The sequence below is a fragment of the Strigops habroptila genome, chromosome 2, assembly GCF_004027225.2.
Source record: "Strigops habroptila isolate Jane chromosome 2, bStrHab1.2.pri, whole genome shotgun sequence".
Classification (NCBI taxonomy): Eukaryota; Metazoa; Chordata; class Aves; order Psittaciformes; family Psittacidae; genus Strigops; species Strigops habroptila.
Window position 1 is genome coordinate 50,167,988 of NC_044278.2, and position 24,175 is coordinate 50,192,162.

The 24,175-nt window shown below is 36.3% G+C and overlaps 1 protein-coding gene across 2 annotated transcripts in view; it reads left to right on the forward strand.

Annotated features, from left to right (window-relative positions):
- Positions 1 to 24,175, forward strand: part of ANOS1 (anosmin 1) — a 136,770-nt gene that overhangs the window by 57,161 nt on the left and 55,434 nt on the right. For both annotated transcript variants that reach the window (XM_030476733.1, XM_030476734.1), the window contains exons 3-4: positions 16,524 to 16,586; positions 19,632 to 19,854. In XM_030476733.1, the coding sequence (XP_030332593.1) occupies positions 16,524 to 16,586; positions 19,632 to 19,854 (286 nt within the window). The remainder of the gene's footprint in view (positions 1 to 16,523; positions 16,587 to 19,631; positions 19,855 to 24,175) is intronic.

Genomic DNA, 24,175 nt, shown 5'->3' on the forward strand with positions numbered 1-24,175 from the left:
AGTTTAAAATGCATTACAGATGGGACCAGCATGTTTTTTCTCTGTGAGTTCTTGGATTGGATTTGTGCCTGGAGAGATTTGGTGACATTTTTTCAAGAACTGAGTTATAATGATTTTTGGCTAGAAGTAGTCTTCTATTTTAAAAAAACACTTTAATTGTCTTAACACCATACCTTTGTTATGCTGTTGTCAGATCCATGAGAGGAGAGAAATATAAAAATATATCAGCAGCTAGTTTGGCAGTATAGATTGGAGTAGTAGAACTTTTTGTTACTCCTCTATCAAAATACTTTTAGGGATGTAGTTATAATAGCATAAAAGGGCTTTTACAGGCTGAGAATATTTCAACTTAACAGTGTTAGGCTGTGTCTTTAAGAGCATATTATATAATACTGTAAGCTTCACTTAAATTAGAATGATTTTGTACATATCATGAGTCTTAGTAACCAAAATAAAGCCTGAGATACACTCAGGAAGTGTAGATTGTCTAACTCCATCTAACTGTAGATTTTCTAAGTCCATCTTTGCCTACACTGATGTCCCTTTTCTGGAAAGGCTCTGATATCTAAAGTGTTTTGATACAAACATCTCTGTTGGTCATCTTCAGGCTTGGAAAGGATTTCAGTTGTTACTGAACAAGAAAAGAATGCATGAAGAGTCTGAGGAAGAAGTAAGTAAATTAGCTGTAATGGCCACAATTAATGAGAATATAATTTTTAAGCTACTTTTTATTGTCTGAAGGAAAATTCTATTCACAGAAGAACTAAAAAAAGACATGATTTGAATTTCGTTTCTTAAGAATACAGGTACAGATTAGACTAAGATTAAAATTAGAAAGAGAAACGTATTTGGGCAATGACAGCTGTGACAGCTGGTGTTGCTTGTTGCCTTTTTTAAGAATATGAAAGATTGTTTATATAAGTGGCTTGGCCTAAATGTTCTTCCAGAATTTGTGCCAAGTACATAAATTATTCTTAAGATACTTTGGACCAAACTCTGTCTCATTGATTGCTTGGGTGGCTCCTATTGATTTTAATGAACATTGCATATGTTAATTCAAGCACAAAATATGCCCTGTGATACTGACTCACTGAGGTTAAACCGTAAAACAGGTCATTTCGGTATGAATGCGTAAGCAAATTTTAGGATAATAGAAGAATACATTTGTCAGATGCCTGCAGGCTTTTACAGCCATTCCATTAGGCAATTTTAAAATGCAGGAGAGAGGTATTATATTTCTTGACAGTCAGACATTACTAAGATATCTATAATAGTGAAATCCTGAAATATTCTTCATTCTGTTGTGTATAAAAAACACTATTCAAAAATTTTTCACTGTTCTCAAAAAAAGTGTAGTTGTGATTGGATTCGTAGCAATTGGCATTTACAATAATGACTGTATGTCTGGTTTATGTTACAAGTAATTCTGTAACCAGTTTTGGTATGCTAGCAATCTTGCCGCTGGTCAGTGGCATTTTTACATGATGGTAGAAAAATTCTATCTAGCTGTCTTGTGGAGGTTAGGGAAAAGAGAGAATTGTTTGGGGTTTTTTTATTATATGGTATCAATTGATGCATTTGTTGAGACAAATATACGATGGTTACCCTAAGGTGCTTATTTATTAATCTCTAGCCACTTGACCGAAGAAATACTATGGAAAGTATAAAATGACTAAGACAGTTTATTTGAATAAACAAAAAAACCGGTGCCTTGGTGGTTTCATACATAGACCTAAACATATTTGAAATGTTACAGCAATTGAGAATTATCTAAATTGAAAATATCTAAATTGGATTGAGGGAATAAAGATGAATAAAATCATGTAAAAAATGTGACTGGCAGTGAAACGAACCAAGTTGTGTTTTGTTCGGAATTCTCTACTTGAGTACTCTTCTATCTACTTCTATGACTGAGTGTTTTTACATTAAAAAAATAGAATACAGACACAAGATTATAAATGTTGGCCTGAAATGCTTGTTACAGAAGTATTCTATTTCCAGGAATATTCTGGAATATTACAGTTGTTGGGTAGGAAATGGTTACTCAATATGGTAATCCCACCACGCTAATCAAATTAACAATACTTAGACCAGCGGTGGGACTTAACTTGAGATTCCAACACCTGAATTTTGCATTCTATGCAATTTATGTGACAGAGGTATCCAGGCTCCCTCTGTTGTCAATAGGGATCAAGTTAGTCCAATCAGTAACCTTCAGAGAGCTACTTTATCTTACCCTGTAGGAGACACCTGTATTTGGTTAACTGAGTGGTTCTCCATATGCTATTGATTTTATTGACTAGATCATCATCAGCTAATGGGTAGTTGAGTCCTTGTCTCACATGTAGACATGCAGTTTAGAGGCTGAATCCCACAGAAAGGTTGTATTATTCATTTACTCATGAGCATATAGTTCCATTTGAGCTTCTGTAGAGTCCTGAAGGCATCCATGTGGGGCTCTCATCTCTAAGAAAAAGGTGTTTGCCTTTCAGGAGTGGCAGCTGGAGGCTGGTTGCCATACTGTGCATTATATTGGATACAGGTAGCTGTGAATGGGCAACTGTCTCATGTACTTTTTTTCCTGACATTTAGTTTCAAATAGTTTAACTCTTAAAAGAAAATCCCTAAAACATTTAATTGAAAGAAGTAGCTATATAGAAAACAGAAAACTTGGAAATATCTTGACTGAATGAAAAGCTGCAGTATTTGATTAGACATTAATATACTCTCAAGGATGTACTGCAGTCCTTACAGATGACTTCGCACTAGCAGGACTAGTTTTTCCCTATAGCCCCATTTTCTATTTCCCTCACCCAGTGCCATTGTTTTCCTCCTTTTGGCACAGAGTCATCCAACCTGCCATTTTACCACTATTACCCAATTTAACTCTGTTTGTACCCAATTTAACCCTGTTTGTTGAGATGAGTGGTAAAAAAAATGACATCCAGTTAGAGCTGCTGCAGCTCCGGAGCCCTCAGTGAAGATTTTTCAGGATTGTCAAGTTTTGCAGTTCACAATGATGGTAACTACAGAGCAGCTCACAGGTACATGCTCCCTATACAGAATCGAGTATTCTGATACTCTAATCCAGATATGCATTACCACAAGAATTAGGATGCAAGCACAGGAAGTCAGTTGGTGGGCACCTGCAATCTGTGCTGATTTAATGTAGAATTATGACTTCTGGTTATGACCCTTTGGCTATACTTCATTAACTAGTGTGCATTTCCTTGCATGCATTTGCATAAAAAGGCAAGCTATCCATTTCATCTGTCAGCATATAGAGTGCTGTGCAAAGAGCTGCTTTTCAGGCAGTTGTTCTCTGGGGGATTAATACCAACATGCTGCCATAGTCTTACTCTCCGATTCCTCTGAGAGCTTGCTCAAGTGTCCCATTAAGATGAATGGCAGAAAACTAGGTTAAGCATTGCATATCCCAAATTTCCACTTTACATTTTTTGCTGTGCTACAGCATCACCTTATCACACTTATATTCCATTTCATAGAATCATAGAATCATTTAGGTTGGAAAGGACCCTTAAGATCATCAAGTCCAACTGTTAAAGATCATTTCATCATCTTAACATCTGCACATTGTGATAGGTCACTTTAGGATGATTAGAAGTATATTACTATCAGTCTTTCCCTTTATGTATTGTAGTCCATGACTGGAAGGATCAGTATGTTTTAATAATGTTAGAACTTAGGGATAATTAATCAAAATACTCAGCTTTCAAGCTACAGTTAGGAAAAAAAAAAAAAAAAAAGCAACATATTCAGCCACAGTCCTAGAGTTCTTTTAAGAATAATATCTGCCAGCAAAATTTCATATTTAAGAAAAACTTTGCTTTCTCAGTTAACAATCTAAGTTTATACAGTGAAGTAATGCAGTGATGCCTGTCTGAGCTGCAGAGCTGATCTAGCCCCTTCATGAATGCTGAAAGTGGAATGTGTTCCTAGGGTTCAGCCTGGGACAGTCTGGACAGTCAAGTTGCCCTCCCTTCTGTCCTGGAAGGGGAAATGGCCAGTGGTCTGGCCTAGACTATTACCAGGGAAAATGTATCCAGCATAAGGCTGATGTTTGATTTAACAGTTTATTATGTTCTATGATAGTTTAATCAGAACTGTTTGTTTATTTATTAACTCAGCTACCAGTTTGTCTCACTTACCTCTCAACACCATAATGTTAAGCTTTATTACCTAGCCTTGGAGGGAAAATGAGATATTAGTTGTTTTTCAGACTGTGATTCTATGGCTAGCATAAGCTGTTGTAAGTGCAGGCTCTCAATTAAAGAGGTGTTTACAGACTCTTCTCTCCTTCCCTTTTTGTGTATGTCCTCGACCCAGATACCTAGTTTTTATGAGGCTTCTGAGCGAGCTGAATGGGGAAGTTTACTTGGCTAAAAACTGGTTAATTTTTCATCAAGTCTGCCTGTTTCAGCACACTCACATCCAAAGGAGTGCTAGTCCCAGTTCAGGACTGCCCCTCTTTCAGTGGCATTATGGATTTAGATTCGCTTATACGCATCGTGTAACTATAATGTAAAAACTGTAACAAATACAGATACTTATCAAGAAATCTAGCATGTAAGTGTGGTCTTTCTTGCTCATGTGTAGCATGCATTGAAAAATAATAGGAGGGAGGGCATTTATTTAATAATCTTTGAAAGAAACAAGATAGCTATTTTAGGTTACTTTATTTGGATTTTCTAAGGTATTCAAACACTTTATTATTTAAATAACAATCTTTTTCTTTCCTTCCCCCCCCCAATAATATGTGAAACTGTCTAAAAGCATTACTCAACAGTGTTTATTCTGTGAATTATCATGTAAACTGGTAGAATTTTACTAATTTTGGTGTTTCAGTAGACTGTGTTAAGATACATGTGATTATTGTGAAAAGGAATCACATTATCTCTTTTTACAAAAGATTCAATGGATGCAATAGGATTTCTAAACATGGGACAGAAAAACATTCTTGGTGTAGTGGGAATATATTTTTAAAAAGCCAAGATAAGTGTAGAACACGTCAGAGTTTCCTGCTACATGTTGGCTTTTGGTTCTTCTTGTGCTTGGGGTTAATGAAATTTTAACTTCTGTTTCTATAGAATGAAGCAGTATTTCTATTACATATGATCCTGGTACTTTTTAGAAGCATCATATTTCTTCTTTGTTACTGCTGATCATCTTCAGTGGGTTTTTTTTAATGTGAATTTGTTTAGTCTGAAATTAGTAAAAATGAAAATTTATTTTCATTAGATCTGCTGGTTTTTGTGGGGTATTTTTTGGTTTTTTTTTTCCCTCTTCCTCTTCCTACACAAATTTGTATCATCAGTCTACTTTAGGTCAATAAATTCTCCAGTAAAGCAACAAGTATATCTCTGAGTACATTGAAAACTTTCTAGACTTACTATTATTAGATTGATTGGTCTGTCAATGAGGTGGACAACAGATATATTTAAAAATATTTAGGCCAAGCAGTAAAATGTGAATTGCTTGCTTCAGAGTAGGGGATATATTTTTCAAGACATCTCCTTTTCATTTTTCTGTTCTTTTTCCTCCTCTTTTGCCATAACTGCATGAAGAGGCATGCACAGATGCCTGCTGCCAGAGCGTGATACTTAACCTGACCGTCAGACAAGCTTCACAAAGGAAAGCTTTTCAGGTCCCCCAGTGAAAAAAACACTGCATTTTATTACGGCGTGAAATTAGAAGTGAAAAGCCCTGTGGCTGTTGCTGTTTAGTAATGCGGAATATGTCGTTTCTGATGGTGGTGGTAGTGCTGGCAGGGAAATAGAAAGCCAAGGAATAGAAACAAAGTAACGATTTAGACAAAGAGGGCTCCCCTATTTTATATTGCCTCTGATTGTTAGGTGGTCTGTAAAACCATAGTACTGTGGTGTCTAAAGCAAAAAGAACACTTAGTTGCGGCTCTTTCATTCAGAAGTGTATGTGTGAATTTGCAGGGTGATGTATAAGGAGAATCATTCATTATCGGAAGAGTTCACCAGTTTAACTCATTTATAAACAGCAACAAAAAACTTGACTTTGCTTGGAGAGAACAGCCCTGCTCTGACAGACACTTAAAGCAGCATAGCAAGATGGTGTTTATAACAAGACTGTGTGGTTATCTGAAGCTGCTTTGTAACAGATTGGAAGGGGAAAGTGCCAGCTTGAAGAGGCTTTTCCTTGTCTGAGATTAAAAGAATCATGTTTTCTCAATGAAAAATTCTGTTCATATATAAAATGTCAAAATACTTATGTTCGCTTTTACTTGAAAAGTTTTATGTAATTACTAAAGCAAACAGCCAACTATTAGGAAGTGAAAAGACAATTTGGGAGAGAGATTTTGGAACAGAAGATGTGCTTCTTTTCATAGATTCCTAGAATCAGATAGGTTGGAAAAGACCTTTAAGATTGAATCTAACCATAAAGTTATTCATCAGTTGATCACTATCTCTGTTGCTGGAAACAAATTGTGAAAGCTCACCTACAGCTTTAATATCTGGAAGGGAAAAGCCATTAGATTTTTCAGATCCATATTGTCAGCAGCAAATATTACTGTTATTTTTACTAGATTACCTTCTTTGGACCCTATCCGTAGGGAAAGGGTGGCAGGGAACAGTCATCTAGAAACAGTAGGCACATACAGGTAGAACGTTTCTGTCATGTTGCTTACTCTTTAGGTTATAGAAGCAATCTTGAAGAAGCTTTAAAAGCAGAAAGAATGAGTTGGCATGGCTGGTCCATGGTAGACTGGTGGAACAGATGCAAACATGACAAATCAGTTAATTGATAAACTGCACTGAAGGACTGCAGCCTGGAGGAAGAAAGTTCAGACAGAGAAGCAAAACTGCTACTGTGTTTTAATTCAGGTAATTCATGTCATTATTCATCAATATGGTACCCACATTACCAAAGCATTCTGTATGTAAGCAATAGTACAGAAAGAAGCAGGAAGGTGCTAAGCAGTTAAAGCTATTAACACTATCAGAAAGAAGTCTATTACAGAAGAGCTGCTTAACCTTTTTAGACTGTATCACTCTTCATTTGATTTAGAATATTTTATGCATTTTGGCACAGTATATATCTTGCGTGCACACTAGTGCTCCAGGCTTGACTTGCTGCTTCATAGCATTTTGTCAATGCTACTCCTTATATCTTGACAGCTGAAACTTCAGAATGTGGAGATTTAGAATAAGGCCCAGGAAGAGTTTTGGAAAAAGAGAACTAAATGGCACTTGATGCAGCACATAAAAGAAAGGCAATCGAAGAGTAGGAAAATAATCTTTGAGGTAACAGTTTGAATAGGGATGCTTGGAACAACAATTTTAAGGCCAGAGTAGGTTGGTAAACAAAGATATGAAAAAAGGAAAGCATGAAATAGAATATTATCTCTGTAGCAAAGAAGTGGTGGTGGAATAGCTACTGTGCTGAGTCATAACCAAAATATTTTTACCTGTTATAAGCCTTTCAAAAGAACTTCAGGAGGATCAGAAAGTACTGCTAGGGCATGTCCCTGCAAGGTGAGAGGTTCACATTCAAGGCTCTCCTCTATAGAAGAACTAACTGCTTGTACAAGATGAAACAGATTCATCAGGAAAGAGAAAGCTCCATCAAATACTTTTAGAGGATTCATCTTGAATGTAGGAAGTTTAAGTTCAATTCTGTGTTTCAAAATCAGGCAAAACAAGAATTCTAAACTTGTATTTTGCTGACTGCCTTAAGCTCTAGGCTGTGAGGCAGGAAGAAAGTACGTGTCCCAGTTTCATATGCTGGTACAAAACCCTGTAAACAAACTTTGAAAAGAACTGGTCAGGAATGAACTAACGTTTGAGAGCCAATTTTCTGTTGACATTGATGGCCATGATTTTGATTTGGTAACAAAGAATGGTAACATTAAAAGCTTCCTAGGATTGTTCTGTCCTTTCAAACAAGCACTTCTGCTGGCAAAGTTTGACATGCCAGACAACTAAGCCATACACATAAATATCAAGCTTTCAGTGTTGAGTTATTTTCCTTTAATCTAAAAGGAGTAAAGTTGAAACTACTGCATTTATGCTACAGTGTGATGATATGGTTTCTCCTCTTTTTTTTACTTTTTTTTTCCTTTTTTTTTTTTTAATAGTAATTTACTTTCCAAATATTTTATGTCAAAACAGTTAATTTTCAGCACCTTCAGTACATCTGCAACTGTTCTGGTAGCTTTCACTTTCTGTTTAATTCTGGGAATTTAGAGCAAAGGCTGCATGGACTTCCAGAAAATTTGACCTGAAGTTCTTGGCAAGGGTCTTGGTCTTTCTGGTGTTCTAATGCAGGATGTTGGAGCGTATGGGGATTTGAAATGGTGGATTTTCAGAGATCTTTGCAGTCAGAACAGATTTTTTTTATCCAAATTTTTGAAATAAAGCCTCCATTTTAAGAACAAAGCCTGTAATGCTACTCTGTATATGCAAAGGTCTAGACAGACTTAGCTGTTACACTGTGACTAGCCCTTTACCTCTGTTCCAGGAAATATTGATACTGAACTGAAGTCATAAGGCTTCCTTTATTTGCTTTGGGTATTGAAGGCATTCTGTAACTCAAATTGCTAACACCTACAATTGTTGTATTAGCACGCCTGATGTTGTCTGCTGAAACGAACCAGACAAGAAAAGGAAATTACTTTTTCAAGCTCATGTTTTTGTTAGACATCCAACAATTGCACTTCTGAAAATTTCCTTTACCACGGGTCCTGATTTGATATTAGCAAGTTTGCATAACTGCGGAGAACAGTAATACCTGTCCCTGTGTGCTTTTAGTCCCTCCACACCCAAGCAAAATAAATACATATTGAATGCAGCTATTTGTTATAGCAGTTTAAACTAAGACTCTATGACTTTGCAACCAGTAAAGTTTCTCAGAAATGTTCCATTCTGCTCTGGAATAACCATTCAAATGACCAAAGCACTCTCCAAAGAGCTGGTGACAGATAAAAGTCCACTGCACCTGAAACTTCTGTATTTTGCTTCAGAGCTGTATGTCTAAGCCTTGTAAGAGGCTGAGTAAACAGAGCTGAAATCAAGGGTTTGTCTGCCTCTCTGCTCAAGTAGCAAAATAGAACTTCAAAGAAACATGTCAGCATGCTGTCTTTCTCTTACTTACCTGGATATTATTTTGAATAATAATATTTTATTTTTTCCTATGTCCTTCAGAATTTGTAATTGGAAGATATTGTAGCTATGTTCTGCAGGGTTTGGTGAAGTGAAGGTTTTAGTGGTCTGTTATGAGACACTGACAGTCCCATCTGCAGAAACAATTTACATTTAGTGAGAGTACACTGATTGGATGTGAAACCAGAAGTAAAATCATTTAATGCTGGTTTTCAAATGTAATTTTAAAAAGTATATCAGTTTTAACACCATTTTGAGGTGAATAAGGATTGTTCATACCTTTCAAGGCTTCAGTTCAAGGTGCCAAATAGGGAAGGTCTCACTTTGTAGGTTAATATTTAGCATACATGTGGAAGATGTAATTTACCATCTTTTTCTTAAAATATAAAAATAGTGAGAAAAATAGAAAGAATCCAATTCCTGGAAAACTATCTAAAGCAAGTGATGTGTCCCAAGTTCCATATTTTACCTGCAGGTTGAAATATCATCATGTTACTTAGATAAGAATTATGAAAAATAAATCTCAGTTGCATATGTAATGATATGTTTTGGATCTCAGTATGCAGCTTTTGCTAGTCTTTTCATAAGAGATATACCAAATGCTGCCTGGAAATAAGACCACTGCTGGATGGCTTAGATTCCCTCTTACTTTCTGATGTTAGAACTCAGCATAAAATGCTGTATTCTCATAACTTTGACCCTTAGTACTTTAATGCCAAATTGCTCTGGATGAGGTGACTCGAATTAACCAGAAAAGTCTGCTAGGGTGTTAGCCTCAAGATTAATCCCATCACTGCAGGTACACCCGTATGTGATGGAATATAATGTAATGTCATGGTGACCATGTGGTTGCTTTCTGTTTCTTGTCTGTTCTTACTTGCTTCTTTTGGACCCTGGAGGTTTATGCTGTATTGATTTACCTTACAATTGAAGAGGACTCACAATATGCAAGGTATCTATCTGTAGCTACATCTCTGAAAGAGACACCATTCCCTTAGTTTCAGTGCCAGCCCCAGGTATTTTGTTGTCACTTTTTTCTGAGCAGTTGACTTCTGAAAAAACCAGATCTGTTGTCTGTCTTAAAACTTAAGGATAAACTGTCTCAATGTTGATTTACAAATGAAGAATTTTTCTTCATGTATATATACATTTATTAATAAGAATAAATTAGTACTTACAGATGATAACAAATTCCACATTAGTAACCTGTTCCTTGTCATCTACCCTATCACAGTACATGTCAGGGTGTCATCAGTATAGAACAATAAAAAATACATTTCAAGGAAAACCAAGAAGTGCTCCTTAAAGGATTTTAAATACCCAGATCACTCTAACCAAGTAGCACATTCTTTAGTGACCATTTAAAATCTAAGACATGGCTTTCATTCAAAACCAGCTCTACAATTAGCAATACTTTCAGACAGTATCAGCTGGGTTCCCAGTGTACATGATAATGTCACAGAATAACCCCAACTGTAACTAATTTAATTAAGACTTGATCCTCGAATACGAGATCACTTCTTTTCACCAAATCATGATGCTCACTGACCTACAGGAGAAAAAACAGGCAACACAGACAGGGAATCTTTCTCTGCCATTTAACCCATTTGTTTATTCAGTTACAAGGGAAATATATTGCTAGTGTAATTCTCATGAGAATCTATTTGATGTGGACAGAGGAGTAACTCCAGGTAGCCACATGAAGCTGCTATTTTACATAAATGAATACATTTCACAGTTGGTTGTTCCTATTAGACTTTCAAAGCTTTGAAGATATTTAAACCTCTCCCAGTCTACATTAAATGTAACTGAATTTTAGGAGCTAAGATGTCGCACTGACTTTCTAGAAAGTTGATGACTAGTGCTCCAGTGGTGATTCTTGCCTACTTTTATGTGTAATTAATATTCTATTCGGCTAAATTATTTCTGTATAGGTATAGCTTGTAGAATTACACCATGTCCTCCTAAGTGCGGAAGTACCAAATCAGACTCATGCGTCAAGTTGAAGAATCTAATTTGGTCTTTGATTCAAACAGTAAAATAAATAGTGATATTTCTTTTGGGCATTAATAAATGAATAGTTTCTTCTAGACAGAGAATGTTTGAGGATTGTTTTGTGCATGTAAGGATCTTTTGGGAAAACATAATCCAGAACTAATAGGAGATTTTTATTTTTTTTTTTTAATTGATGTGCCAAAATTTTTAAATTATAAATCTTCCTGATGCATTGCCTCACTTTTATAGTGAAAAATAGTTTCCGTAAACACATCCTGCAGAAAAGTAGTTGTTCAGACTCTTCAAAAGATGTTGTATGGTATGATATTGCTAATATCTGATATTGTTCTACCAAGCTGTTAATTAATTTGGACTGGGTAAATATTCAACTGTGCATTTACTGTTCTGAAAGCAAAAAATTGTGTTCTTCAGACAACTCACAGTCCAATAAGAAACACAGAAGGTAACAATTCCTATTCCTATTGATAGCAGATGTAGATAAAAATAAAAGTCTCAAAATCAGTAATTTTTGTCTTGCAGTCTGTTTGTATTTGTTTGCATTGTGTTTACTGCCACAGAGCATTGTGTTTGCATTGTGTTTACTGCCACTGAGCTGAGATTTACAGATTGAAAATTGCTTTCCTCACAATTCCTTTTGGCACATCCATATATTTAAGTGTAGCCATCACAAAATTATTCTCTCTAAGAGTGATGAACACTATATTCTCCTTTGGTTAAATTCCTGACTCCAATAATTTTCTCTGCTCAGTGCCTGATAGTGAGCACCTGCATTTTTCAGGTACTTGTCTTCATGACATGGCAGGTTCTTAGGAGACTGTACACTGAAAGGTGGCTATTTTAGCCATCTAAGTTCCATTTAATTAAACACCTTAGGAGAGCACAACACTTAAACGTATGTCGTAAACATCAGTCTTTAATGTCTGACCTCACTGTTGTGAGCAACTGGAATGTTGAATGATAATGAAAAGAATAATTATATTCCAGCTGTAATACTTTGTGTCCATTCTTTTTGCAAGAGTTTGCATATGACTTAGTTCCACTTCGGTAGAGGAAGAAGCCTTATCAGACAAAAATATTGTAGGTAGACTCCTCTATTCTGAAATAAATAATTTTTTGCTGTTTAAATAGTTATAAGATATTCAGCTATTTAACTTAAATGTAATATTTGAATAAATATTCAGTATTTGAATAAATATTTCAATACTTAAATGATGATTTGCAATTCTTTAGACTTTCAAAATTGCTATGTTGATGCAACTCTCTCCCATCCAGGTCAAAGGCAACATATCCTAAGCAAAAGTTTTAGTAGACTATTTTGAAAGTCCCTTTATTAACAAATGTAAATGGCATGCATCATGTAATAATCCATAGTTGCTTTATTTATAATTTAAAAATTAAAACCCACTTCTCTAACAGAGCCCTTAGCTGCATATTTTTTTTTTACTAAATATAAAATAAAATATTTTAAAACAACTTCTTCCTCGAATGAAGTAGTACTTTGCTATTGTGCCTAATTTTATACAGTCTATTAACAGATCTATAGTACTACCTGATATATACTTTTATACCTCTCTGTGTGTGTGTATGTAAACTCCTTCTCCCCCTCCCCCAGTTTTGAAGGATGGCAAATGCCGAGACACTTTCTATTAGCACTCCTTTTGGCTTTTGATGCAATTGTTTAGTACTGAAAAACAATTCTGCAGCAGTCTGGATAAAGAAAGCAAGCCTACAGCTTCCAGATTTAACCACAGCAGATGATAAAACAGGTGCTTTAGGAGGATTCAATTTGGCAAGACCAGTGTGATTAACACCCATCATCTGAAGAATGCCATTGACCAGTAATGATGGGTTCGACACTGTGATTCATATCTCTTCCCACTCCAGCGGCAGAGCAGCTTTCGTGATGGTGCCAGGGCAGCAGTCAGCGGTGGCTCCAAGGGAGCAGTGACATCTGCCGAATGGACTGCCGGGATGCTTCCCATGTACTGCCCTCCTGCCTGCTGGTGGTCTGCCATCTACATGGCATACATCGACATCTAAGCTTAGCTTCTGAGGGTGGGTGGTAATGTCTGCGAGGTATATTTTATTATATAAAGTAGAGCCAAAACCAGCTGCCAGCTGCTGCTTGGCCTAGATTTCTCCTTATCCTGGAAAGAGAATTTCAGTATCCTTTTAACAGGCACACACATTCACACTAATCCAGAAAATCTGGATGTGTTTACCTGATGGGTGGGAATAGTTTTCTCATGGGTGATTTAGGTATTTCCTTGAAACTCTTCTTATTGGTGAGAAATGCTGTGTGCTTTCCTTTTAGATGTCAAGGCTAAGCTAAAGACCAGTGAAATAACTCCTGTTGGTGTGGGGGAACTTTGGGTCAGGCCTCTGCTGAGTTGCTTTGAAATTATTAGAAATGTAGTACTGAAATTTCAAATATAAGATGTATGCTTCTTTTTGTATTCTCTGAAGACTTGGATTTAAGAAAACAGGTGTTATTGCCAACTAGTTCTGACTCACATTTTCTTGATTATAATTTTTATTATGCACGGAATGATACCTGTCAGAAAATCTTCCGTCACTGTTAATATATTGAGATCCATATAATGTCGATATGGAGATCCATAGAGGAGGGAGAAATGCTTTACTACAGTATTGTGCAGAGCATGGGAAAATGTCTGTTCTTCAATAGACTCATCTTGATGCATGTTCATACCAGAGCATGCCAAAGATGAGAAAAACCCTCAATCCTTTGCAGAGAAAAGATAAAGCTCAGAGTTACAAATATAAATGGGGTGAAAAAGTTTAACGGAACCAGGCCAGCTAAAGTTTATAAGGACAGAGAGTTTGCTGGAAAGCTGAGATGTCTGGAAAAGGACAAATTTGTTTACACAATAGCCCTTCTTCAGAGCTAGGCTGCATAGAGCACATTGGATCTGGAACACATTTCTCTCTCCATATAAAAAACATCAGGAGAGACTTAATGGGGAAAAAAGGTATCTCTCTCTACCTGTGATTGCCTTTCAGAGGACAAAGCTCAAAGTGTGTGGGATCTCAGGATCTCAGCTGACTTACAGTTTAACTCACGGGTGCAAAGGTGAGACCTGGATCCAAGCTTCCAGCTTTTCTGGCGTCCCACTTTAGGGGAACCTCATAACAGGGTAGCTTAGAGGATAAATGCACAAACCACAGTGGTTTTGAGGTGCTCTCATCTTTGCTATTGCAAGCTTAATGCTGCCTTTTTAGAAGGACGATCCAAACTCTTCTGGTGCAGTTATTGGCAACATTTCTGCCTGCTAGCAGTTTTTCTCCAACCTACTGAATGCTGCAGCTCCACTAAAGCTAAGCAATCAGCTTCTGCAGCAGCCCATGGTACTAGGCTACTCCCAATGCTCTGAGGACTCCTCATACAGTGGAAGTAGGAAGATTTTTTTTTTGTTCATGTATAGGTAAGAGCATGTACTCTAATCGGAGCCTATAAAGCTTATGATGGAGGCCTTATGGCTTGCTACATCATCTGTTTTCCTTGGAGTATTCTGAGAGCAATTGTATTGCAGGATACTGCTCAGCCCTGGTTCATTTTGTCTGTCTGTCCTTTGAAGTGTCTGAGTTGAAATGCCCATCATCTCTGCCTGCCCTGATTGCAGGAGATGCTGAGGCTCAGCTAAAAGTAGTCTGGGCTGTCCTGAGTGATATCGTGACAGAGTGGCAACCAGACAAGGCATCAAGTATTGGAGGCTACTTATATAGCAGGTAAAGACATCCTGGTACAAATGCCTTCAACAAACCCTATGAAGCATCCAGCATCTTGGTCTTTCCTTCCAGGAGTACCAACTGTTTTGCTCTAGAGCCTGCAAGTAAGCTGGTCCAGTCAGCGTGAACTTGTTCCTAGTTGTCAACTCAAGATTGATACGTTGGTGTAGATGCGCTCTGTGTGCTGTGCAGCAAGGATATGAAAATCCTGAGAGCCTTGGGGATCATTGACAAAGTCCGAATGTTGCTCATTTTGTCTTTACACCATTTATACCTCTATAATTTGGGGCTAAATCCATCAGACAGGAGAACTGTAAAATTGGCATGGCAGTGGAATTGAGCTCAAACGTGCAGTAAATATACCATAGGAGGAACCAACACTCTGGAATTAATTAAACTTACAGATTTCAGTCACATTTTATTATGTATCCTTCCAATTACTTTGTATAAAGCACACATATTGTGAATTTTGAAAAGCTGGAAGTTGAGTCTAAAATTCCAAAATATATATACATAGGAAATGTTTAAGCGGTATTTGTCATTGCTGAAATACGTATCTCTGTGACTAATGGTTTTATTATATTTTTCAGGCTTTATCGCTAATAAGAGAAATACTGAACTTTTAAAAAGCTTATTTTTTTAGTATATGTATTATATAGGTGGGCAGCTGAGATGCAGCCCATATGTATTTATGCTTGGTTTTGAAGAGCATAAATGTATATGGATCCAGTCTAATACCATGTATAAAAGAAACAAATTATATAATTACTAAATTGCATGTCAAAAGCCTTTCTTTTTGGTGCAGTATCTTTTGGTGCAATAGTATGCACTATTACCAGAAGGAGTCGGTGATATTAATTCCTTACAATGACATTATTTTCCGAGATCATATGTCTTAACAAAGAAAGAGAAAAGGGTTCTGGATGTGAGTCTAAATTTATGTTTCAGCTGCAGTAAATGATGTTAATCGTTTGATTTTTCTATGCTGTGAAGCTTGACTTTGGTTTGCAGAGTTTAAATCTTAACTCTCTGTGTAAACATTACAGTAGAGGTTGAAGGTGAAGAAATGATAATATGGTACTTGAAATAAAGTGGTTTTGCTAACAGACCAGCGAACATTGTCTATTTATGCAGGAATAGTGGTTAAACCTCTGCTATGGAGTTTACTCCATAGCTTGATGAAGTAGTTTCTGGCTTGGGAAGGCAATGTACCCATTAAATCTTTAGGCTGCTCAGTGAGGGGAAGATTTAACTTTCTGTAGTTTAGAGTAGTGCTTTTGACATTGTCTCTGTGATCTAGTGGCCCAGTGTTAAATGGTGTTAGGACCTAAATTCAATAATGTGGAAAATAGGATGGCATATAATCAAGTGAGGCAATTGCTTTGTACAGTAAGAAAAACTGAAAATATTTCTTGTAATCTAACCATGGCTTGGCATGACCTTGCTCTGATACCATGGCTCAATGACAGTCCTATCCTCAGGAGAAGAAGATTTTTAAAGCCTATTATTAACTTCCAATGGGCTAAACAAACAACTGGAGAAGAAATGGGGTCATTTGTGCTTGTTTATTTCTTTCTCTTCCTGACATGTCCTCCTGATTTTTCCTAGTGCCTGGAGCCCTGCAAAGAGTCCTGGGACCTGAAGAAAAACCATTGCCAAAGCTTCTGTGATGTAAGTCAGCCCAAAGGCACTCTTCTCACTTTGTTGTGGCTTCTTTTTCATTTAAGTTATTACCTTCAAGGACACAGCCGACAAACACGGGATTTTCACAGCATTTGCCTGCATTTGAATAGGTACACATATAACAATGTAGCTGTATTGAGTTTAAAAAAAAAAAATTTTTTTTTTTTTTCTGTGCAAATGATGTATCTCAGCTTGAAGTTTTAAGACTTGATCCAGCCACACTTACATAGCTTCTCTCAGAAGGTGCTGTTAAATCTCTCCTGTAAGATGCTGTTTCTGCCACATGCCGTTCTATCTTTTCTGGCCATAGAAATAAAGAGTAAGAAAGAGCATTTTTGTTTAAAAGATAAAATGTCATAGTGTGAAAATCCTTGTGTAGGGTAGCTCGAACAGATGCTTTCCTGCATGTAAAAGTCAATCTGATTTCTAGAAAAGAAAAAAGAAATGGTTTTACTGGATTTGAAACATGGCTCTGCTGAGTTGGCAGAAGTCAACTGTTACAGTTTTGAGATGGTTTTTAGTACAAGACGGAAATACAATCTCAGTTGAATTTTGCTTTATTATAACTAAATCAATATAAATATACAAGTTTATTCAAGTCTATGAAAGTGTATGTTTATAAAGATTTTAAGCTTTTTCTATAAAAAAAAATAGAAGTGACCTGCATTGAAATAATGATCTCGCTGCTAATACTGATATAACTCCTCCCTCGCCACTCTGGGCACTCTTTTTCCAATACAAGATAATGTTTTATGTTTAAATGACTTTAAGCATCATGAAGATGATTGGGAAAAAGCTGAAATTTCAACTAAAAAAAATTAGATCTAATTATGTGTAAATAAGGATTACTCATCTAAGTATTTACAAGACAAAGTAAAAACTTCTCATGAAAACCAATCCTTGTATGAGCTTTTTAGCACAGATTAATTGCTGTTTCCTCATACACAAAACTCTAGGGTAGTCTAATAAAGTATTTTTAGTGGATCTAATTTATGTTGATCTCATATATCACTTTTCACTCAGGCTGTATGTTTCCAGATTTGGGTGAAAACATGTATAAAATTGGTTTAAAAGGAAAACATTTGTAGAACAGTGTTCTATTGTAGTTAAAAACAGTGAGCATCCCTCCTTGATTAGTGTTTTGTGGTTGAAGCTAAATTTAGAACTTCAAAGGCCCTTAAGGAAGAACAGCACATTTAGCAGCTAACTGAAAAATGAGCTGTGAAATAGGGTGAGGAGGAGAAGCCTTGAGGACATATTATGCCTCAGGGAGCTATAAGGTTTTTAATTAAGTAGCTGCAAATTTGTGATGTTTTAGGATTTGAAATTAGTTTCACACACACAAAAGCACAGGGCCACTTTCCTCTCTCTCAGGGTCATCTGTGCTCCATAGACATTGTTTGATTGAATTAAACAAGGCTGTTTTTCTTTGAGAATGTTTTCAATCTTTTTGTATTCTGTAAAAAATCTGGAAGCAACAATTTAGCGTTATGTTTCTCAAGGTCTCTGTTTGGCATGTTACTTCTTATCTACTGAATGAGTGTACTAATATTAAAGCAACCTTATGTGTGAGGAAGAAAAGAAGACAGTTTATTTCTTTTTTTCCCTATAAGTTCAATTTCCTGCTGGTAGCTTCTTAACTGGCTAACCATGGGATCAGGTGCATCCCAATGGCAGGAACAGCGTGAGCCCATGTGCAAAGATCACTGAGGTCAGTAGGAGATATAAGGACTTCTCAGTTTTGGCATTCTTTAAGCTGGTTAAGCCATAACACTCAAATGCATCCTTAAAAGCCTGATTCAAAAATTCTGGACTGTTCTGGAGGACAAGATGGGAGAGGTAATGTAGTGGCATTGTTCTTAGACCAGGGTGACTTTTGAAAATAAACTGACACACAATCCGTGAAACACCTGGGCCTCCATAATACTGAAGTCTTTCTCATTTTGCCAGAAATATGAGAACAATAAAAATAAGAAAGTAAAACATTTTAAGATGGAAGGAAGTTGAAGAAGTTATATGAATAGTTGGATGGAGAGTGGGTTATAATTCCTTTGTAGGCTTAGGAATCTGTAAATCAGATCTGTCAGAGTGGAAGGTTTTTGGTTACTCTGACATAGAAAGGCAGGCTGTAGATAACCCCAGTTACATGGGTTGCCCATCTACAATTACACCAACCACTTTGAGGGACTCACTTTAGCTGGTTTTGCACCAAGCTAAATAAATCACCAGATAAAAGAGGATATGAAATGCCCATGTCACACACAAAGTTCTCCCTAGGGTGCTAGATGCTTCCTTAATACAGTTTTAAGTGAACCTTGCAAATCTCTGCATAATACAAATGCTATAGTATGTCGATGCACTGAATCAACTGCTCATATATCTAGGACTTGATTTCTCACAAAAGTAGCATTTACTTTGATCTTTAATCAATATATTTAAGGCTTATTTTAATCTGTATTTTTTGTTAATCTTTTTATCAGAAAATTAGTTCCAGTTCCATGAAGAATTACACAATTACTAATATGCTGGCAAGAACATAAAGATGCTGCAAAATCTTCTCATAGCCAACTCAGTTTAAACAGTATAATGAAACAAGATTGCACTTATATATCTAGCGTGGCAGTACATCAGATATTGTGGGTACAGTGTTATGAAGTACAAATGGAGGAATGTGGGGTAGTCCAAAAAAAAAAGGACCTTCTGATCATTGCTTCCCTTTCGTTTTGGACATGTTTTTAATCTGTCATTGAGCAACTTTGTAGCCAGCCAATGTGAGGGAAACAAGGGAAAGCTGGCAGACAAAAATAACTTATTCTGTTAAAAATGGTGTCTTACTTGAGGGAATTCATCATTCTGTACTTGGAATGATTTTTTAGAAGTGTCTTGAATATATAAATCTTCAGGGATAGTCTTGCAAAAGCTGAGAATCCGAATTTTTCTTTAGGAGGTCTTGGAAAAAGTACAACTTTTACATTTATTATTGATTTTTGATCCTGTTGAAAACTTTATACAATTCTTTTGTTTTCTCTTTAGCCTCTTTTCCCAAAGAAGAATTATGAATGCCTAACTAGCTGTGAATTCCTTAAGTACATCCTGTCTGTGAAGCAAGGGGACTGCCCAGCACCTGAGAAGGCCAGTGGTTTTGCAGCTGCCTGTGTTGAAAGTTGTGAAGCTGATAATGAATGTTCTGGGGTGAAGAAATGCTGTTCCAATGGATGTGGGCATACGTGCCAAGTTCCAAAAAATCTATACAAAGGTAGAGATTATTAATACGTACTCATACTGGGCTAATAACTTCGGGCCATAATAAAGTCTCCTCAAAAACCAGGTCTTTCATTTCACATGAATTTATATGGAAAGGAAGAAAAAGGAGAGGTGCCTCTAGAGATGTGGCAGGACACTGAAAAAGTGGAAAGCCATAGAAAAATGTTGCTCAGCTTTCGGATTTTTATTTTTTTTTCCCCTTGTGAAGCCCGTGTCTGGAAATCTGTGAAATGTAAACATGTGGCTATTATGAATCATCTCAAGCAGAACAAACTTGCCAGTTTAGGGGAAGTCTCACATAATTTGGTGCAGATGAGAAAGAATGCAGCAGGAAAATGTTTAACAATAAATAGTCCAAATCCTATTAATCAAACATAACATTTTTGTTTATAAGCCAAGCAGGTAGGACTACCAAATAAGATGTGTGAGATAAGCTGGTAAAGCAACAAATTAATGTGGTATATTTGGCATTGGTGTTCTTAATGACCTAAAAAAAAAAAAATAGTGAAAGATTATAATATCGACATATATATGTATATTTATTATTTAAATCTAAGGCAGTATTATTCAAAAATTTTAATTGAGTCCTGAGATTCTGTGAAAAAAGGTTTTCTTTGACATCCATGGGCAAGAACTTATACACGAAGTAATGATTTGCTTAGATAAACTCCAGATTTTAATTTGTTTGAATTATAAAAAGCTTTATACATGGATATATTCTGAAAATGTGCTTCTAATGCAGAACAATTAACATTTATGAAATGCATTTTCTTGTTCCACAGAATTGGAATGTTTTGTTAGAAATCCGTTCTCCTTACTTCAGTGATAAAAAACAAACATTAATCAGTTATTCTTCTGATAGCATGGGCTCTCTGTGGAGAGTCTAATCAGCAGAACTCTGAACTAAGCTCCAGGATTTATTTCTGTGGATGGAAAAATAGTAAAATATGTGAAGGAGATGGTGATTTTATTTTTAAGTTTCTTGTTTTAACTGAAATGTTGCTGCATCTTTTTGAATGTCTCTAATGATGAGAATGTATGTCAGAAATAATGTGCTTTGACTTTTGAATCCTGTCATTCAATGTACAGGATGGGCTGTCAGGAAGCACTGTCTTATTTACTTACATAAATGGAGAAAGTTTTATCTAGAAGTCATAGAGGTTGAGTAAGCATAAAACTGATGAAGATAGAACTCAAAGCATTTCGAACAGCAGGCAATACTGTGATCTAGATTTCCAGTGCAGAAGGGAATTTCTCTTGCTTCCAAGATACTTCAGAGCAGCCCCTTTAAAACTGTAAGGAATTAATACACTCTTGTACACAGCACCTTTCAAAATGAAAATTATTAAAATTTATCACTTAGCTATTTCTTTCATCTTCTTGAGACAAATGATCAGAGTGATAAACTGGCATTTTTATTGTATATATAATGATTTACACGATCAGGCTTCATACCAAAACTACAAAGCATTGCAGTAAATGTAATAGCTGAAAAAAAGTAAAAAAAACCAAAACAAGCGAAAAAAACAACCAACCAAATGAAACAAGACTACATGCGTTTGCAGAGGACATAGGGTATGACAGGATATGGTATGTTGTGTAACTGCACACTGGAAAGTCCACTACTGTTCAGCCTGATTATATAGGAATAGAATTAACCTCTAACATCACCTATCTGCAGGAGGTGCTTGCTTGTAAGAGCACATATGTCTCACAGAGGAAGGGCAAGCCCAGTACCTTGCTGCCTTCTCAGCTGATGAATTCGACTAATTAGCTACTTCAACCTGTCTTTCTGCAACAAAGGACAAATAGAAGCAGAGCAGGCTTGCTATTCATTTCCTCCAAGGGCAAATGACCTTCCTGTCACTAAGGAAGAGCAAACTCTGCAAGCATGTCTAAGATCTAGTGAATGAGTTTAGTATTTACTCTTATCATTTTGACAACACTCACAGCTGGAAAATGAATTCAGATTGAATCTAAGAGTCTACAGGAGTTCCTATGGTTTTACTGTTGATCAAGCTCATAGTAGTAACGGCAGTAGATTTAAAATACCTATCTGATTTGCTGGATTTACAAGCTGGATTTGCCCTCTACTACTGAGTGCTAAATCCCAATTCTAAAAGAATATTAATGTAAGTACGCTGCCACCAAAGCCATATATTGCAAATGTTGTTAGATTAACATAACAAGTCTGATTACTTGTTACCTTAATTATTTATTGGCTTGCATTCACTATAAACTTTAAACTGTCCATTATCATTGTATTTTTTCATCTTTGTTGGGAGTATTCCTAATCAGTTACATAGTTTTGACATTTTTAGTTCCTTTTACTGGAGATACCAAATGTTCTGTCCTACTCTTCTGTTCTCTTCCTCATCCTCCTTCTTTACGTCACCTCGACTAGTGAAGGACTTTAGAAAGTGTCACTTCTCCCTGGCCTACATATTTTTTTTTCTATGTGGACATAATGATGTTATAAACAACAATAAGTACCTGAAGTAGATTTGGTACTTTAGAAATAAAAATGGGAGCAATATCTCTGATCAGAAATAAAACAGTTCAAAATGCAGAGGAAAAAAGAATGAAGAGAAAAGGATGGAAAATGTGTGATCACATTCACTTTGTCTATCCTGTGCTTATGCATTCCCCAAGAAAGGACAAGGACATGTATCTTTTTCTACACACAGCTGGTAACAGCTGAAAAAATTACTCATCATCTCTTTTTCTGTTCAGCAGTTAGTGGTCTCTCAGATGCGATGATATACCGACCTGTGTGAACTTTCCAGGTCCTCTTTTTAACAGAAATTTAGGGTTCATGCTATCTAAAGCAGCCTAACTACTTTTGTCTGAAACGTGTAAGGGAGCAATCCATACTGCAGACTGAACTGCGGATCTGAGCAAGGTAAATTGTGAAGAGAAGATATGACATTTAAAGGGTGTGATGGTATGACAACATCACAATAGGGTAGCTGGAGCCACATAGACACCGATAGTTTAAAGGCTCTTCTCATGCTTAAAGAAAAATAGTTTTGTATTAAAAAAATAGTGTACAGTTTTAAAAGTGCACATCTCTGAGTCTTTGAACAACTGTGTTACAATGGTACAGATGCCAGAAGTATACCCTTTACAGTCCAAAACCCTTCCATGGAAATTTATGAATTCCTGGGGATCTGACATTTAAGATACAGATTCTTATGAGGGACCAATGTGCATTTGTGTTTTCATGGCACAGCGATGCACGTGCTGTTTGAAAGACACCTTTAGAAACATTTTTCCTGGGTTCTGGTATTGCACACATACAGCAATCACAGATTTGAATTCTTCAATTAAGCACTGTGGACTTCAGAGGACTAATTTGTTTGAGCACGACGAAAGGGCTGACCATTTACATAACAAAAAGCACATTGAAGAATAATTGGGTCTACACATATGGATATTAAATTGATGGTGCTGGCTATACAAAAGTATTTTAAAATGCACTTGTGCAGTGCTCTCGCCATTTGTGCTGCTGCGCCCCATGTGTGCGCAATTACGTAACAGCAGAGAGACTTGAGATACTTGCAATCAAGTGAATCCAACTGCCCCTAATGCAAAGCAGATGGAAGTTTTCTTAACATGCAAATTGTAGTATTATTGTACATCGTAATTAAAGAAGGGTTTTCATATGTGGAAATCCGAGCTGACATGTTCTGTGATTTTCATTATATTAGACTAAGACTGCAGGCTGTGGAGGATATCCAGGCTTTAAACTGCTATGATAACCAGATTTAAGTACTGGATTTCCCTCAGGTTGATTTTAGGTTTCTTCAAGGGCTACAGGATCAATTTTTATTTACTTGTAGCTAATTGTATAATCAGATTTAGGATAAGACCTCTTAAAATATAAAAGTGATTTGTTCACCGAAGGAAATTTTGGTACTCAGTCATCCATGGCAGACTGAGTAGGAAACAATTTATCAAACCAACACATACAGCTGTAGTTCTGTGGATACCCATTGAAATGACAAAATAACTAAAATACATACAATAAGTTGCTAAGAAGGTTTATATGTCAGCATAGAAATCTTATTTGTGACATATTCTGAAGTGACAAAATGCTGTGCACTGAAATATATGAGTTCCTAAATTCTGTCTAGAGAAATGTATCTAACACTTGATTTGTTGATTTAATCAAAAGACGTCAAATTTGAAGAGTTTTTTACTTCAAGCTACTGCAGATGTTTTAAAACCATGATGTTACCACCAGTATAAACAACAGAACTGTCCTTCAGTGTCACTGTGTAATGAGAAATTACAGTAAAGTTTTAGAAACA